This window comes from Lytechinus variegatus, chromosome 3 (assembly GCF_018143015.1).
Source record: "Lytechinus variegatus isolate NC3 chromosome 3, Lvar_3.0, whole genome shotgun sequence".
NCBI classification, from domain to species: domain Eukaryota; kingdom Metazoa; phylum Echinodermata; class Echinoidea; order Temnopleuroida; family Toxopneustidae; genus Lytechinus; species Lytechinus variegatus.
Window position 1 is genome coordinate 55,791,380 of NC_054742.1, and position 17,605 is coordinate 55,808,984.

Below are 17,605 nucleotides of genomic sequence, written 5' to 3' on the forward strand. Positions count from 1 at the left end.
ACGCTCTCAATATATGATTAAAGCAAATTTAAAAATCTTAGTTTCCATGGAGATTCATTACAGTAAAACTAGCCAAACACATTTTTATTGATGTGAACTGGTGTGCTGGTCAGATTTTTTTATTTGTGCTTTATTTTTCATTAGATTTTTTTTCAGATTTTTATGATTTTTAATGTATTTTTCTTGATTATTTCCTTTTTTCAGTTTTGGGTTAAAAAAAATTGTTTTCCATGAAATTCTGTGTGTGAATTCCACCTTCCTCCTAAACTCCTAGATATTTTTTCCTTCAAAATAGAGGATTCTAAAGGGAACACTGTATAATTTTGGAATACTTTACAGTGTGACCTTATCACTAAAATGATGACAGATACAAGGATCCCATATTTATGACATGTCTGGGAACAGTTACATGTAGGAGGCTTGTTTGAACATGGAGCTACAACAAATAATTCATGTCATGGATTCATTCCCAAAATATGGTCGTTTTGTGAAATTGTGATATGTAACTCGTGTGACATACCCTAAAAAACCGTAATGTGACTCGCGTGACAGCACTTTAGGGTGTTTTTTTTTCATAATGAAGGGGTCTCCCATTGGCAATCTTCATTGCTGGTTTGATTTGGGACTATATGCTTTTTACTTTTTATCTGTTCTACAAATTATACTGCCTAATACTTTTTAAGTAAACTTAACTAGGCATGTATTTTTGTGACTTGCGTGAAACATTTACGAGGGTGTTTTAATTACTTTTTAACTTGAAACATTGTCAAGCTCGGTTAAAAAATTGCTAAAAACAAAGTGATAAGTTAAAATGGCTATAAGATTGAACAGAATACAAAATATGGTAAATTTACAGGCAACAGAACACATTTTTATTAGTGTCATTAAAAAAGTTACAAAAAGACATGTACTTGAATGCAAATTTGACATCGTTAGGATCATGTATCTAGGTCATTTGTAGGTATGCAAAGGCAGTGAAAAATCAGATTTACACCTCTTAGACATGTACCTAGCCAAAAATAAATATTCTTCATTGATTGGCTTAACTTGAAATTTGAAGCCTTGGGTGTCTAGTTACATGTACATACATACATGTACATGTAGCTGCATAAAATACTTAACCAGTCATTTTGAGAATTAATGCCTCATATACTATGTATGTAGTTCTGTACATGTGCATTTTCCATGTATGGTATGTATTTCATGTTCATCGTTGCTACATTGTAGGTCATACATGTAAAATCTATAGCTACATGTATATGTAGATGTAGTATACACTACATATGTTGAACATTTTGGTGCAGAAAGGTTAAAAACGTAGCTGTCTGGGAGGATAGAGCTCGGACTAACAATCCGATACTTGAAGCATCTGATATTAATTTCCCCAAACACATGTAAGATATGGTGTGACACAATATAAAGCCAGTCAGTGTATGATGAAAGCCCCAATGAGACTCGTACATGATCACTTTTCTGGTGGGTCAATGCATGGATAGGCTCTGTCCTATAGAGCTACATTATTTATAGATATGAATAAGAGGACATTGAATGATGGAAGGGTAAAATGTTACCAAGGCCATTGTTGTATCTTAACCTTCATAATAACAATGGCAATTAAATGCTATTCTATGGATTTGGATTTATGATCATGAGGTATGCTGCTACAATACATAGGTAATAAAGTCTAGAGTGGCATTTTTTGTGAAGGGGAAGGCAGAAATTTGTGTTGAAACTGGAAACCAATCCTTGATCAACTCTTGGTGTAGGCTTAAAGGTCTTTAATATAATTATGCTTGTATGAGTATAAACAATGTTTTTTTTTCTGAGTAAACATAAATATTGAAAGTTAGTCAGAAGTCTTTGATGGCATGGAAGGAGTTGGTTTATTTTTTTCTACCCCTTGTACCCTTTAGTGGAACTTCCCAATGTTTGCCATTCATGTTACATGTAGATACATGTACATGTATACTAACTTAAAGAGAAATGCCAGTAGTTGCAGTAAACACTGGTTTCATGAGAAAGTCTGTAAAACCAGGCTTACATGTAATTGTCAGAATATCATCGAGGATCTAGATCTGGTACAGTTACATAAACTGAACTTTGTGAAATCTTGAAATCTACGCTGAAAAACGTTCACACTGAAGATTACCAACACAGATAGGCACACGTGGGACAGTGTATTATTATTGCTGGAATAAAGACCCGACGGAAGTGACCGAATCCGCGCTTATTTTGCTTATTTCTCAGTAATTACACAATTTCTCCCAGAATCCGTTGGCATATATTTTTTATTCATACAAACAGACACTTGGGTGGTCATTATATTAGATTCTGTAAAAAGTAATTTTGAGATCGTTACCAAAACTGGAATTTATCTTTAAGTGATGATTATTGACTTGACAATGATGATGGTGGTGGTTTGATGATGGTGGTGATGATGATGATGATGGTGATGATGATGATGATGACGATGACGATGATGATGATGATGACGATGGTGGTGGTGGTGGTGATGATGATGAGTATTAATGACAATGGAGATGATGATGACGAAGATGAATATGTGGATTTAAATTACAATTTTATTCTTAATGACAATTATAGAGATGATGATGAATATGATAATGATTATGTTGATGTAAATGACAATGTTAATATAAATGATTTCATGAGAAAATGTGTGAAACCAAGCTTAATAGTCACTATATCATCGAGGATCTAGATCTGGTACAGTTACATGTACATAAACTGAACTTCGTGAAATCTATGCTGAAAAATGTTCACATTGAAGATCACCAACACAGATAGGTGCACATGGGACAGTGTATTATTATTGCTTTGAATGTAGGCCCGACGCTTGACCCGAATCCCATGCTTATTTGCTAATTTCTCAGCAATTACACAATTTCTTCCAGAATCCTTTGGCACATATTTTTTATAAACAGACACTTTGGTGGACATTTCATTGGATTCTGTACGAACTCATTTTGAAATCATTACCACAACTGGAATTTATCTTTAATGATAAATGATAGTGGTGATGATGATAATGATGATGAAATTTTTACAATAAGGATGATTTTGATGACAATGAAGTTAACATTCTGTTTTTGTTTCTACTTTTCAGAGTTCCGCCATGGGAAGCCACCGGACGGACCGTTGCCTCCTTTGCCTATACCTGCTCCTCTGGGAGACACCCCATCACCCACCTGCAATAAGCAGATAATGCATGCACATTGGAAAACAGGCAGATCGGTATCAAGACCGCCCTCTCGGTCGAACTCACATCCGCTGTTTGTGTCGTTACCACAAGTTGCCGACTCCCCTTCTCCGGAATCGGACACACAAAGGACACAAAGCGTGCCTGATTTAATTGCTGCTGTCGCAAAGCCTTCCATAGACATTAGTCCCATGAGGCATTTGGAGGATCACCTACGGCAACCGCACAGCACCTCGCCACCGCCACCCCATGACCCTCACTTACCGTCGCAAGGGTCGCCGCCGTCTTCAAACCACGATGTACTTTCAGCTCCATCTTCTCCCGTGGATACAGTACTTTTAGAATCGCCGTCGTTGAGCGGCATTACATCGTTTTCATCGCTACAGACAGCAGAACTCTCGCAGGAGCTGTCCATTCAAGTGCCATCGCAAGATGAGTCACTTATTGATAGAAGTGTGCCCTCTATTGATAAAAACTATGCAGGTGATACCGTGGAGGTAGTGCTAGCGTCGCCTCCTGTGCAAAACATGCCTGTGCCACTGACATCAGTAGAAAGTTTATCAACATCCCTCTCAACGGTTTGTATACAATCAAATTCTCCTTCTGTTCCTCTGTTTTTTTTTTCACTACAAAAATGAAAAGTTTTTTCATGTTTATTATTTTGAGTAAAATTTGCTACTATTGTTTTACAAACATTACCAACACTATTGTAGTGTAATTTCTGTTGCACAATTGTATTGAAAGGTTAGAACGTTTTTGTTCCTTACCGTAATGGTAAATTTGTCATTAGGGTTACTATAGAAGCCTTTACTTTGATGACTGTAAACTCACATCTGTTGCCATGATACATGTAATTATGTTAATCCGTATTTACATGCTTAGTGGCATTCTTTTTGCATCAGATGCTCTTAATGTAGAATGATTGTTTAAAGCTGAATAAAACAAATGATACAATTGTGGGAAGTAATCAGTGTCAGTAGAATACTCTGCCTTGATCTGTATAAAGAATGTTTTAACATCAAATTTTGCAGTAGCAGTATAATAATGAATTTTTAAAGACCCACATCAGCACAGAAAGTGAAATTTACAAATCATAATAATACACATTGACATCATTTATAATGTGACATCTCTCTAGTATTCCAAGGTGCCAGTCCAAATAGAAAGCTGGAAATATGCTTTAAAGCAAGTTTATGTATATTCACTGCTTGCCAACCAAGTATTTTGCTTTAAAAAAAATTGAATGGGGGATTCAAAAGTAGGCTTTACTGTGTTTCTTTATAGTCTTAATTAGAAATTGTCATTCGTTGTCGAAAAAATTGATCATTTTTTTATTTCCAGTTTGTCTTGCCTTATTTTTTAATGACGAAAATGACACTGACAGAACCTTGTGCTTACACTGTGAATGGATAAAGACTCACAGCCCTTGACCATGTTTGAGTTCTTTGTTTAGTTGTTATTTTGTCAAGATGGCTATGTCAGGAAAAGCTCAATCTGAATGCAGATATATAGATGGAAAGTTGTGACAATTGTACAGAAAGTAAAACATGGCAAGCTGTAGTTCCGAGCTATTGGTTCTGACAAAATTAACACTAACATGCATTTATGCCATTCATGATATCTCCATGTGAATTATGATATTAATAGTGGAGAAAATAAAAATTGTAATCGTGATTTTTAAAAAATAGTCAATATTTATTTTGTACATATATCAACAGTGCAGTGTATACGTAGAGTAGTTTGTCTCAATCTTGTGGATGTGATTAAAGCTACATGGCATCATTGTCTGAACTTTGAAACCTGCCAGACTCTAGAGAAAAGGGTTTATTTCCTTATTTGAAACATCCATGAATAGTATTAATATAAAAAAGATTACAATTTCTAAATCTTCTAAAGATTAGGAATCATCCTTGCATCCTATTCCTCTCCCTTGATAATCTGAGAGAAAGGATCATTCCTGAGGATGGTTTGTAAACAAATTATTTCTGACTTCTTATCGCATGGTGCTTTTGAGTTTGTATGCTAATTGTTCATGCTGAGTTGACCCATTTTAAGTTGATGGTTCAGTGATGCAGCATGTTTACAGAGGTAATCTCTTTGGCATTTATTCTTGTGTTCTGGATATAATTATCATTGATTCATCATTTCATGGTTGTTCCTATAAACACTCAATCCTAGTGTCTTGTTAAAGGACAAGTCCACCCCAACAAAAACTTGATTTGAATAAAAAGAGAAAAATTCAACAAGCATAACACTGAAAATTTCATCAAAATCGGATGTAAGATAAGAAAGTTATGGCATTTTAAAGTTTCGCTTATTTTCAACAAAATATTTATATGAACGAGCCAGTTACATCCAAATGAGAGAGTTGATGACATCACTCACTCACTATTTCTTTTGTATTTTATTATATGAAATATGAAATATTTTTATTTTCTCATCATTGTCATGTGAAATGAAATTTCATTCCTCCCTGAACACGTGGAATTCCATTATTTTAACATTTTGTGCTTCAGGCAAGGAGGTCCTAATCGTCAAATTCGTAAAAATTGAAATATTGTATAATTCGAACAATAAAAAACAAAAGAAATAGTGAGTGACATCATCAACTCTCTCATTTGGATGTAACTGGCTCGTTCATATAACTATTTTGTTGAAAATAAGCGAAACTTTGAAATGTCATAACTTTCTTATTTTACATCCGATTTTGATGAAATTTTCAGCATTGTGCTTGTCTGATTTTTCTCTATTGATTCAAATCAACATTTTTCTGAGGTGGACTTGACCTTTAAGGCTTGTTGGTAACGACAATTTCAAACTTAAGATATTTAGAGGCTATTGGAGATGAGCTCTATGTACAGTAAAAAGTACTGCATTGACATTTTAAAAATAGATGAATTGTTAGTAAATGTTATAATGAAAAAAAATATATCATACAAGCTTTAAAGCTTTGAAAAAATTACTTTTTTGAAGAAAAAAATGAAACAAGTATATAAGGTGTAACAGTCAAGTGCATGTATATCTTTTATAGTCATCTACTTTAAGAAATATTACCCAATATTAACTTGTCCATTTAAATTAGAATGAAAAAACACACCTTTTTCTGAATGCATAATTACATCAAATTTACATATTTTGATGTTTGTAATTAAAGTATATTTAATATCTAATTTTCACTCATTTTTTTCACCTATTTCCCATGATTCCTCAAGCAGAGAGACCTGGGCCTGTTTCATAATTTATTTTACTATTACAAATCTAGTAGGCAATAACAGTTCAAAGGTACTAGAATCTTTTGATCTGAATAGTTGATAGTAAATTATAGAAATTTTGAAATTATTATAACAAGTCTTTATGAAATGGCCTCTAATGGTGTTAGGCATTCACTAAGATTTGTGTTATCATTATTTTCATTTTTTCTCTCTGACTTTAATTTTCCCAGCAGCCTCAAATCATCTCACTCCCAGTCGCCGACACCCTCCCGCAGGTCCAGCTCCCGTCGGAAGCTCCGAGTCTTGTCCAAATCACCCACCAAAGCTCTAGCACATACACTCCAGTCAAGCCACGCCCGGTAGCTATTACCCCTACCCCTCCACCGGCACCATCAATAACCCCGCCTACTCCCAAATCTTCTGGGAAGAAGAAGAAGGTCAACGCAGTCAAGTCAGATAAGAATGTTCCGTGTAAAGGTGAGTCTTATCATGTAATTATTAATTTGACTATGTTTGAGGTGGTTTTAATCTTAATCTGTTGCACATCTGAGGTCCGATCCATTAAACTGTTCCAAATTTAGGACTTTAGATGTGAGTCTAAAAACATGGGCTATTTGGACAAGCATTCACATATTTATGTAACACTTTCCCTCACTTGAATATGTTTCTAATTCCATTCTTTTCTTCTGTGCACCTTGAGCATCTTCTAATGATGGATACCAGGCATGAAGAATATCTATGTTAATGTCATGCATTTTTTTTATTTCTTTAATTCTTTTATATCAGTGGCATACAGATTGGAGATGCTTCCCCCCCCCCAAAAAAAAAAAAAAAAAACACCAATAGTTCATGACCAAAAAAAAAAAGAAAAGGAATGAAAAGGAAAGAGAGAAGGGTGAAATAGGATATTATTTTCTGATTATGTCAAAATCTGTCACAAAATTGGATTTTTGTAATGAAAATTTTTGAAATTTTTGCTCACTCGCATTGCTCGCTTGCAACTTTTTATAAATTTTTGCCCGATACACCAAATCTGGTCCCCTCAACCACTGTTTTATTATTTGGGGTGGCTTCTTATGTCGTACATCTGTGAGAGGGCTGTTTTATAAAGGGTTTTATTTTTGTAAGTTATGATTCAACGCACAACTGGTGGCCCTTTCTTGTGTTAAGTGATATCCCTAGCTGACTTTAATAGCACTTAATAACATATTTCAGTTGTGTGTGAAGTCACACAGCTAAGACTTTTGTTCTTTTATGAGCTGTGAACAATATTTTGTAAATTCATTTTTAAGTAGGATTGGTAAAATAATTATGTTTGTGCATATATTTGTAAAGGGCAAATTAAGCAGTGCTGAAAACAATTCATTAGACATGCTAGTTTGCTTGTATTTCATAATGTACAAGGGCTGAAAGTATTGGAGCACAAAGAAAAATTGCTACTTTTGTATGCCGCACAACTCCCATAATCATCAGACAAGAGCACCTATTTAGCATGATCTGTATACATGTATAAACAGAATGTTTGTTACCACAACACAACATATTGATGTCACTGTATGGCTTACTTGTGAATGTATTCTGCTTTCATGAATGGCCAAGAGTACAAGGTCACATTACTAATGAATAACTTCCTGTATTATCCTTTCTGCTTCTTCTCTTACCCCTTTCTGCTTCTCCCCTAACTCCTTTCTGCTTCTTCCCTTACCCCTGTCTGCAACTTTCCACACCCCTTTCTGCTTCTTCCCTTTACCCCTTTCTGCTTTTTACCTTACCCCTTTCTGTTCTTCCCTTATCCCTTTCTGCTTCTTCCCTTACCCCTTTCTGCTTCTTCCCTTACCCTTTCTGCTCCTTCCCTTACCCCTTTCTGCTTCTTCCCTTACCCCTTTCTGCTTCTTCCCTTACCCCTTTCTGCTTCTTCCCTTACCGCTTTCTGCTTTTTCCCTTACCCCTTTCTGCTTCTTCTCTTACCCCTTTCTGCAACTTCCCTTACCCCTTTTGGAATCTTCCCTTACCTCTTTCTGCTTCTTTCCTAACTTATTTCTGTTTCTTCTCTATACCCCTTTCTACTACTTTCCTTTTACCCCTTTCTGCTTCATCTCTTTCCCCTTTCTGCTACTTCCCTTAATCTTTTCAGCTATTCAAATACCCTTCTTTGCTTTTCTCCTTACCCCTCTCTGCTTCTTCCCATACCCCTTTCTGCTTCTTCACTGGCCCCTTTCTGCTTTTCCCTTGCACCTTCCTACTTCTTCCTGTGGCTACTGGAAAGCAGATACATGTACCAAGGATTTTTTGAAGGTCCTCTATTTAGGGGGCTAATGTACATGGTAAATCCCTGAAAATGCCATTAGATTTTGTGTATGCCTCCCCCTCCCCTCTGTATTGCATATATATACATGTTTGCATTTTGTTCTGTTCCCTAAAGTAAAACAATATGTTACTACTGATCAGGCTACCCCTTTTTATTAATATGAAATGAATGAATGAAATGAATTGCCCTCATGGTATTTCTGTCTTCTCTGTAGATCGGCGATATGATCCTGATAAGCATTGTGGTGTGTGGAGTGAGGAGCATAAGAGACACTGCACAAGGTCTCTTACGTGCAAGGTACGGTTTCTTGTTATTGTGATTGACTTTACAGGATATTTTTTTTCACGTTTCATGTTTTTTTATGTTTTTAGACAGAGGACGAATATGCCCTCTGCCCGATTATGAAGGTGGTCTTGAATCGTTGTTTTCAAACATTGGTTTATGAGGATTTCATCCATTGATTTAGGGTGAATTCAGCATGTATGTTAAGAAAGCGTCCATTAGTGAATACCTGCTTTATACCACAGCGCACTGCTTTTAATACTCAGGTTACAACATTTACGAGCCTGCTTATGAACCTACTTCTTTGAACGAGTCCATGTGGCTAAAGAATGCATTCTTGATTGGATGCTTGTTCCATGTACACCATGAAGTATTAAATCGAAATCAATTAATGAAATCTGAGAAAATTTGTAAACCATTATTTGAAACCATGGATTCAGAACCCCTATATGAATTTTGAGCCATCGGAAGGGGAAGCCCATTTTCACTATGCCATTGCATTAGCGTTTATAAGGATATTGCCTTTTGTATCACCATCCAGTTAGCGATTTAAAGATTGAAATAATCCTGAGCATTCATTACTCTTCAAACTATCACTGCCCTTTTAGAATTATAATTTAACAATAAAGTGATTCCATTCCTCCAGTTGATTGTAATTTTATAAGTGAAGGCAACCCTTCAATATTCTAGGAATAACTGCATGTAGGATACATATTTGTCAGAGTGCCATTAAGAAAGTTCTTGTGATTACATTTTGATAATACTCTAATTGTCAAATTGAACCATGATTTTGTCCTGAGGGCACATATTTGAAGCACATTATGTCTCAAGTATATTATTCTAACTTTTATTTGTGTTTGAGCCTTATAAAAGCTCAGAATAATGAATTGAAATACAATGAATACAGAATTGAAAACCAAGTTTCCTTCTCTTTAGATTCTGACTCAAATATTCTTGTTGATTTTCAGACTCACTCGCTATCCCTACGAAGGGCGGTGCAGGGAAGACGGCTCCCTTTCAATGAGCTCCTGGCAGAGCACAAGGCGAGGTCCCAGGCCCTTGCTGCTGCTAAAGCTGCTGCAGCTGGTGGTACAACTCCTGCAGCAACTGCCACCTCCGCAACTGCCACTGTCCTCAGCAATAACCATAGCAATTCATCGGGCGGGTCCCAGCCCATGTTGAAGTCGCCATCGTCATCGACGTCCAGCAAGAAGGAGATGCTAAGTCCGCAGAATCTTGGTGGAACTCCTACGGTACCAGTTCTGCAGGGACCAGGTCCTACTCCAGTTATTATCAACTCATCTGCACATCCCTTGAAGTAAGCTCTTTGACAATATGCTGTATGTATATGGCCATTGTTATAGCCTTTATTCTAAACCTGTGTTTTATTTAAACTCTTACTCCTTTCTTCTTCTCTTACCTTTTTGTCTTCTGCTTTTACCCCTTTCTGCTCCATACCTTAATGCCCCTAGCCTATGTGATGATTTAAATGATAATGACATTCATCGAGTGCTAAATTACACTATTCTTTGTGCGGAAAATACTAATTGGCTTTAGCTTCATAGCCATTCAAGCACACACACTTATTAACCCAGTTTCCCATTTACTAGGGGAAGGTGGAGTAAGTTGAGCATAGGGGCAAGTTGAGCCACCAGCCCCAGGCCAATAATGAATGAGTCAGACATTGTGGTGGTGTCATGTATTGATGACCCATAGCATAAACCCTAACCCCACCACATTGTTTCCAACTTTGAAACAAAAAGTAGTTTTTTAGAGGGAAAAATATTAATTTCAGCCAAAAAAGTAAAAAAGAGTGTGAAATAGATAAGTGCTTTATAAACACACACATCTTTAAATATCATAAAGACATGATAACAACATTATTAGTCCGGGTATAGATCTTCATTCTTGTCATAGTCTTTTATATGATGGATGCATAATAAATGTGTGGATACAAAATTATCGCACTAAGTTCGGACTGGGGTAAGTTGAGCCAAACAGCATGGGGAAAGTTGAGCCATGGTAATTCCTATGGTAATGTATCTTAAAAAACAAACAAACCATAAAATCGATTGAAATGCAGGCTGAAAAGAGCAAATTTACATGACTGCTCTTTTCCTTTTACAGGATGTTAGTATTTATAGAGAATTAGCAAGTGAAAAGACTTTAAACAAAAAATTGACATGCTGGTTCTCCCCCATACATTTTGTACATAGTTTTTGTGGCTCAACTTACCCCAGAAGGTGGCTAAAACTTACCCCATATATGGGGCAAGTTGAGCCATTTGACATCGTTTTTTTCAAAGGTCACAATGACTTTCAGTGTGGGGATAGAAATTTATATATAGGTGGAAAATATTTCAGAAGAATTAAATTTCAAGGCAAGGTACTTATTTCGACAAGATTATTAATCATATCAATTCTAACATGCAAAAAGCAAAAACTGTCACAACTTACCCCGCCTTCCCCTATGCCATGGAGGGATACAGCTCAATGTAGCCCATTTTTTCAAAGAAAAACTGTAAAAACTGCATATTCACTTTTGAGGACATCTTATCTACATTCCGTGAAGCTTTACTATCCATATTTATGTCTCTATCTATTCTATTTGATATTTTTTTCCAAAGGAGACACTTGTCTGTGTCGACCCCACCCTCCTCAATCCACCTGATGAGGGATGACTCCTCCCCTTCCTCAGTGGTCGTGGTCCCCCTGGATACCTCCCAGACTCCTACACCGCTTCGGCAGCAGGAGCACCACCCGTCCCCGACGCACCAGAGGATACCGTCTCAGGGTGTGGAAGGGAAGGAGGCAGGGGAAAGACTAGATTCTCCTTGCACCCATCATCATCCAAGGCCTTTTGCTGTAAGTCTCTTCTCCTGAGCCTGGCTCGCACTGCTTTGATTTAGAATTTATCAGTAATAAATCGCAAAACATCGAATTAGGGGTTTTTATGCAGGTGACATGACATTTGCTCTGGCAACCATTGCTCCAGGCTTTATTTCGTCCAAGATGTAGGGTTGCTGTAGGGTTTTATATTAGGTTTAGGGTAAGGATTAGTATAGGGTACAGTGTAAAGTCCAGGGTTGAAGTTGGTCATGCCATTAGTTTGTGGAATTTTCAGTGGAGCAAATGTCATGGAACCATTATGCAATCGGGGTTATCTGTAACTTTGGCTCTAAAATGGCAGATATGGTCAACTTTGAAGAGTATACATGAATTTTAATGTTTTTTTTTAAGGCTGCTCTGACATTTCCAACGTAGGTTTGAGATTACAATACCTTTTTTTTTTCTTTTTGCAGAAGGCATTTTTTGTTGATATACCTTGATTGTAAAACACCTTTTAGAGCATTTAGATGAATATATGAGATAGGTTCTTAACAATAATTTGAAATTGATTTGTTTAAGAGGCAAGCCTTACACTTGAAATAAAATCATCCAAAGTCTTTTGCTGTCAGTCATTTTTCCAGAGCTTGGCTCACATTGTTTTGTAATTTATTAGTAATAAATGCAAAAGCATTAATTCAAAGCCTTTTCATTGATAAAACCTACCTGAAAGGTTCTGAACAATAATTTGAATACACTGCACATCCATTGTGCACTATAAAAAAACAATGAAAACGATGTTTATTTTACTTTTAAGCCATGTGGAAAGGTATCAGACAATAAATTATCTCTGTTTCCTCTGTATTGTAGATGTGTACTTACGGCTCCAAGAGAACGGAGCAAGGTATGGTGGTGCTTAACAGACGGCAGGACCGTCTCAGGGCAGCTTTAGCTGGTCTGGTGGAAAGACAACTCAAACCACCTCCATTGAAGTAAGTCCTTACTATGCCAAAACAAAATAAGAATAATTATAATACTATTATTTTGATGATGAGGTTGACGATGATGATGATGATGATGATGATCATGATGATCATGATGATAATAATTATAATAACAGTAATGATAATAATCGTAATGATAATAATATTTATAATTGTACTACTAATAATAATTTTTTTACCTAATAATTCTCAGCTGTGCTGTTCAATGTAAACTATGTACCAATCTTTCCTTTTCAATCTTTTTTTTCTGTTGGAATCACATATATATGAAATTGAATATTGTATTATACCACTGAAGATGCAGTAGTTGTATCTCACTGAAAATCTTTAGCTCACAAATAGAGATTATAAATTTTGTCATATTTGTGAATTTCCAGGAAAGTGTGTCACTCTCAGGAATCCGCAGTTGTACCAAATCTTGCCAAGAATGGCAGCAACATCACCTCAGTGCCTCCCAAACTCACAAACTCACATCTGGACCAAGGCCTCCTCCATTCAGCAGCGGTGCCAAATGCCAAGCCCTCCAAGTCCAGTACCTCAAAGAGCAAAAAATCAAAGGCCAGTAGGTCGGACAAGAGCGGCGATGGGAGCTTCTCGCACCAAGTCAAGAACTCCAAGGTACGGAGGAAAAGCGGGAGCGGGGCATCAGGGGGTGTCTCCCCCGCAATCATCCAGACGAGCAGCTCCAGTAACTTAATGCATAATATTTTCACTGTGTCGTCGAGCAGCAATGTGCCACTGGCAATAGCACCAGCCACATATACCGTGGTCGGAGGCAATGGACTCCAACCGGTGGATATGATCAATGTGGACAATAACACGAGTGTTTCAGATATGCAAGGACAGCTTTTGAAGAACCTCAGATTCGTGGTGACTAACATTGATAATACGAACAATGCCGGAGGAGCATCGCAACCTGCAATCACGTTACCGATCCTTAATGCCGTAGGGAATGCACCAATGGTTATAGGGAACATAGGAGCGTTGCAGCTCCACGATGGCAAAATGAACATCAAGTCAAGGACAAAGAATGTGGGAAGTAAGAACCTTGAAAGACAAAGTTCAAGAACTCGTAAGCCTTCAGGGAGTGGCATTGTGCATTGTTCTCCGCAGCAGACGGTGCAGATAGGCACAGTCCAAGGGGATACTATCATCGTCCAAGATCAGGGTGTGATTTCTAGCATGAGGAGTTCACCTAGTCCAGTCCTAAGACCGGTAAGTAGCACTCATGCTACGGTCACACCAATGAAACACACCAGTGAAACCAGAATAGAATAATTCCCTTCCTCAACAATCTTCTGTTCCATTTTAGGAGAAACTAATCGCAGCAGTTAACAGTGTATCTACCTATTTTGATAGTTTCCTGACTATATGAGATTCTTTTCTTAAACTAGAAATTACACTCAAGTTCATCAAGTGCATACTACTGTAAGTCAAATGATACCTCTGTCCTTGTTAAGTACCCTCCACGACTCCTAGCCATTTCTAATGCTTAAGTCATATCAATGAAATTGAAACGACAGAAAGATGATATTCTAGTCAAAATGCAGTAATGCTTTTATTAATCTGGGTCCCGTAACACAAGTGTTAGCGATTGATCGTATGCTTTATTTTCACGATTGATTGTACATTGTAGTCAGTGCAATCAATCATAAAAAAAAGTTCTTATATTCATTGCTAAAGGCGCTGTCACACCTTGGCGTTTTAGACAGCGTATGCCCGACGTATCAAAATTTCTCTAAAACGTCGGCATACGCTGAACTTTGTTGTTGTTTTTTTCAACTCTGGGCGTATACTTAGCGTATTCATAACGAGTTGGACGTACACATAACGTATTAGTAACTTATATCGAACGCTTCGTTAACTTATAAGTAACGTATTCCAACGAATGCTTAGCGTATTGCTGGCGTACACAACTTATGCCCTACGATAGCCTAACGTAAGGCGCTGTCACACCTTGGCGTTTTAGACAGCGTATGCCCGACGTATGAGGAATTTGGCGAATACGCTGGCGTACGTCGAATACGTTACGGGTAAGTTTTGCATACGTTTAGAGTACGCTAAAACACGCTGGTATACGTCGTCATACGGCGAGGTCGTCGAAAAATTTTGTGCAAGCACAAAATTTTTCGACGTATGCCAGCGTATGGCTCATACGTCCCGCATACGCCATGTACGCGGGCCATAAGTTGTAGGCAAGTTACGCGATCGTTGATACACGTTGACACACGTTACTCGTAAGTTACTCATAAGTCGATGTACGTCGAGATAATGTCCAGCGTACCCTAAAACTTACTTCTAACCTATGAGTAACGTGCTTTGAACGTATGTGTAACTTAACTCCAACGTATATTGACGTATGAAGACGTGCTCCGGATGACAACAAAACTTACTGAACGTGTTTATAACTTACAGCTACCGTATAATGGCGTATTGACAACGTTTATAGGAATTGGTATACAAAGGTGGGGTTCACAGGAGTTTTCTTCGGCATGGCGGTGGTGTTGATACGGTGATGTATCGTGCGGTTATGATTTGAATAGTCGAGGGCAGCCTTTTTATAGGCTATGACACGTGTTCGTCAGCGATACGCTGCCGCGCGCGGTACCTGTAAGTTATAAACACGTTCAGTATTGTTTTGTGGTCGTCCGAGCACGTCTTCATGCGTCAATATACGTTGGAGTTAAGTTACACATACGTTCAAAGCACGTTATAGGTTAGAATTAAGTTTTAGGGTACGCTGGACATTATCTCGACGTACATCGACTTATGAGTAACTTACGAGTAACGCGTGTCAACGTGTATCAACGATCGCGTAACTTGCCTACAACTTATGACCCGCGTATGCGGGACGTATGAGCCATACGTTGGCATACGTCGAAAAATTTTGTGCTTGCACAAAATTTTTCGACGACCTCGCCGCATGACGGCGTATACCAGCGTGTTTTAGCGTACTCTCAACGTATGCAAAACTTACCCGTAACGTATTCGACGTACGCCAGCGTATTCGCCAAATTCCTCATACGTCGGACATACGCTGTCTAAAACGCCAAGGTGTGACAGCGCCTTTAGCGTTTGTGTCACGGGCCTGGTGTGGGATTCGTTGGTGTGACTAGCTTTGTGTAATAGTACCTTCATGAAAGAGACTATATCTAGGGGAATGAATGTGCTTCTACTTTTATTGTTATTTACTGGTATTCTTCATATAAATCATCGCGTAGTGGTTTGACTTCCATCTCTTAATCAGAGGGTCGTGGGTTCCAATCCTACTTCAAGCGTTAATTATTTTTTTAGCAAGAACTTCACGTGCTGCACTCAACCTGGGTGAGGTATATGGAATCCTGGTAGGAATTCGGTATATGGAATCCTGGTAGGAATTCATTCCTTGAAACCCAGTGCATGTAACAGCTGCTCTGCAAAAGCCAGGTTAATTATGCTCCTTGACTGTAGAGCTCTCACTTCTGATAAAGTATGTGCTAAACGGGTATATTTTTCATTGTTGTATAAGTCATATATCTACCTTTATCATGTCATTGTTTCAGGAGTCTTCAAGTCCTCAGCTGACCTCCCTCCCTAATGGTATCATTCCATCTCCTTCTGGTACCGCTCTCTACACCGGTAACAAGGTGTATGGTGGCAGCTCAGCCGGCAACGCAGTGGTAGGAGTGGGAGCGAGTGGTGGTGTGGTCATGGTCGATCAACATCACCCCCAACTCCATCAACCCCACCAACCGCAGCATATTCATCATCACCAGCAGCAGCAGCAACAACAGCAGCCGCAGCAGCAGCCACCGGGGGACATCACCAGCCCGAGCGGTACGAGTACCCCCAGCCCTGGCGGAAACTCCACAGAGACCTCTCCTAGTGGGAGCTTTCAGTACAGCTCAGGAATCCAAAGTATAAGTGGTAATTATTGTTTTATTTAATATTTTTTGTTGTAATTCATGCTTTACTGATCCTTATCATCCAGAGTAGACATAACTAAAAAAACATTCATGATATAACGAATCACATAGTAAGATTCAAATGACGTTGGCATATAGAATAACATGTCTAATATTAAAATAGAATTACCTAAGAAGACAGCAGTTTATTTACAAAACACACAAACCAATCTGGCGCTTATTGGCCTATATTGGCCTATTGGAAAAAAACGTAATAAAACAGCCTTCTGCTTTTATCACCTCTTTATGATATTCAAAATGATGGCCCACTTGCCAACATGCTTTTTCTGAATTGCATTTCCTTTGTGCTATGGTATGTTCAACAGTTTCAAATGATAAAAGAAAGTTACAAAAGTGGGGGAGAGTAGGTTTTGTTTTGTCGCATCTACATCTGAAAATATATTGTTTTTTAATCTTTTTCACTGGAAATTGTTTGTAATAATTTTTGTGCTCACCTTTTTCTATTATTTGAGTGTTGACTTTATGTGGTTTGAAATACAAAAATCTACTGTTTCATTTGACTACTTTTTTTATCAATAAGTTTTTTGTGATAGGACTTACATTTGCTAAATTGATGTGATAGCTTTACTCATATTTTGTTTATCTATTATTTAATTAGAATGGTTATTAAAGTGAATTGAAATATGTGCTAAATAAGTAGCCTCTCTTGTTCGTTACTGTTATTTTTATAAATAATTATGAATATACAGTCCTTGAATTTCCTGTTAACATTTCCCATATTAAGATTGCACAAATACAAATACTGATTATTATCAAATATCCAATCATTGATTCAATATGGGTGTTATT

At 37.6% G+C, this 17,605-nt stretch overlaps 1 protein-coding gene across 3 annotated transcripts in view; it reads left to right on the top strand.

Moving 5' to 3' along the window:
• The window catches only part of LOC121411427 (ataxin-7-like protein 1), a 45,146-nt gene that overhangs the window by 23,904 nt on the left and 3,637 nt on the right, over positions 1 to 17,605 (top strand). For 2 of the 3 annotated variants that reach the window (XM_041604158.1, XM_041604160.1), the window contains 8 exons: positions 3,128 to 3,798; positions 6,663 to 6,909; positions 8,955 to 9,037; positions 9,991 to 10,340; positions 11,649 to 11,886; positions 12,718 to 12,839; positions 13,229 to 14,066; positions 16,394 to 16,757. In XM_041604158.1, coding sequence (XP_041460092.1) covers positions 3,128 to 3,798; positions 6,663 to 6,909; positions 8,955 to 9,037; positions 9,991 to 10,340; positions 11,649 to 11,886; positions 12,718 to 12,839; positions 13,229 to 14,066; positions 16,394 to 16,757 — 2,913 coding nt within the window. The remainder of the gene's footprint in view (positions 1 to 3,127; positions 3,799 to 6,662; positions 6,910 to 8,954; positions 9,038 to 9,990; positions 10,341 to 11,648; positions 11,887 to 12,717; positions 12,840 to 13,228; positions 14,067 to 16,393; positions 16,758 to 17,605) is intronic. The other variant, XM_041604159.1, reaches the window with a different exon arrangement.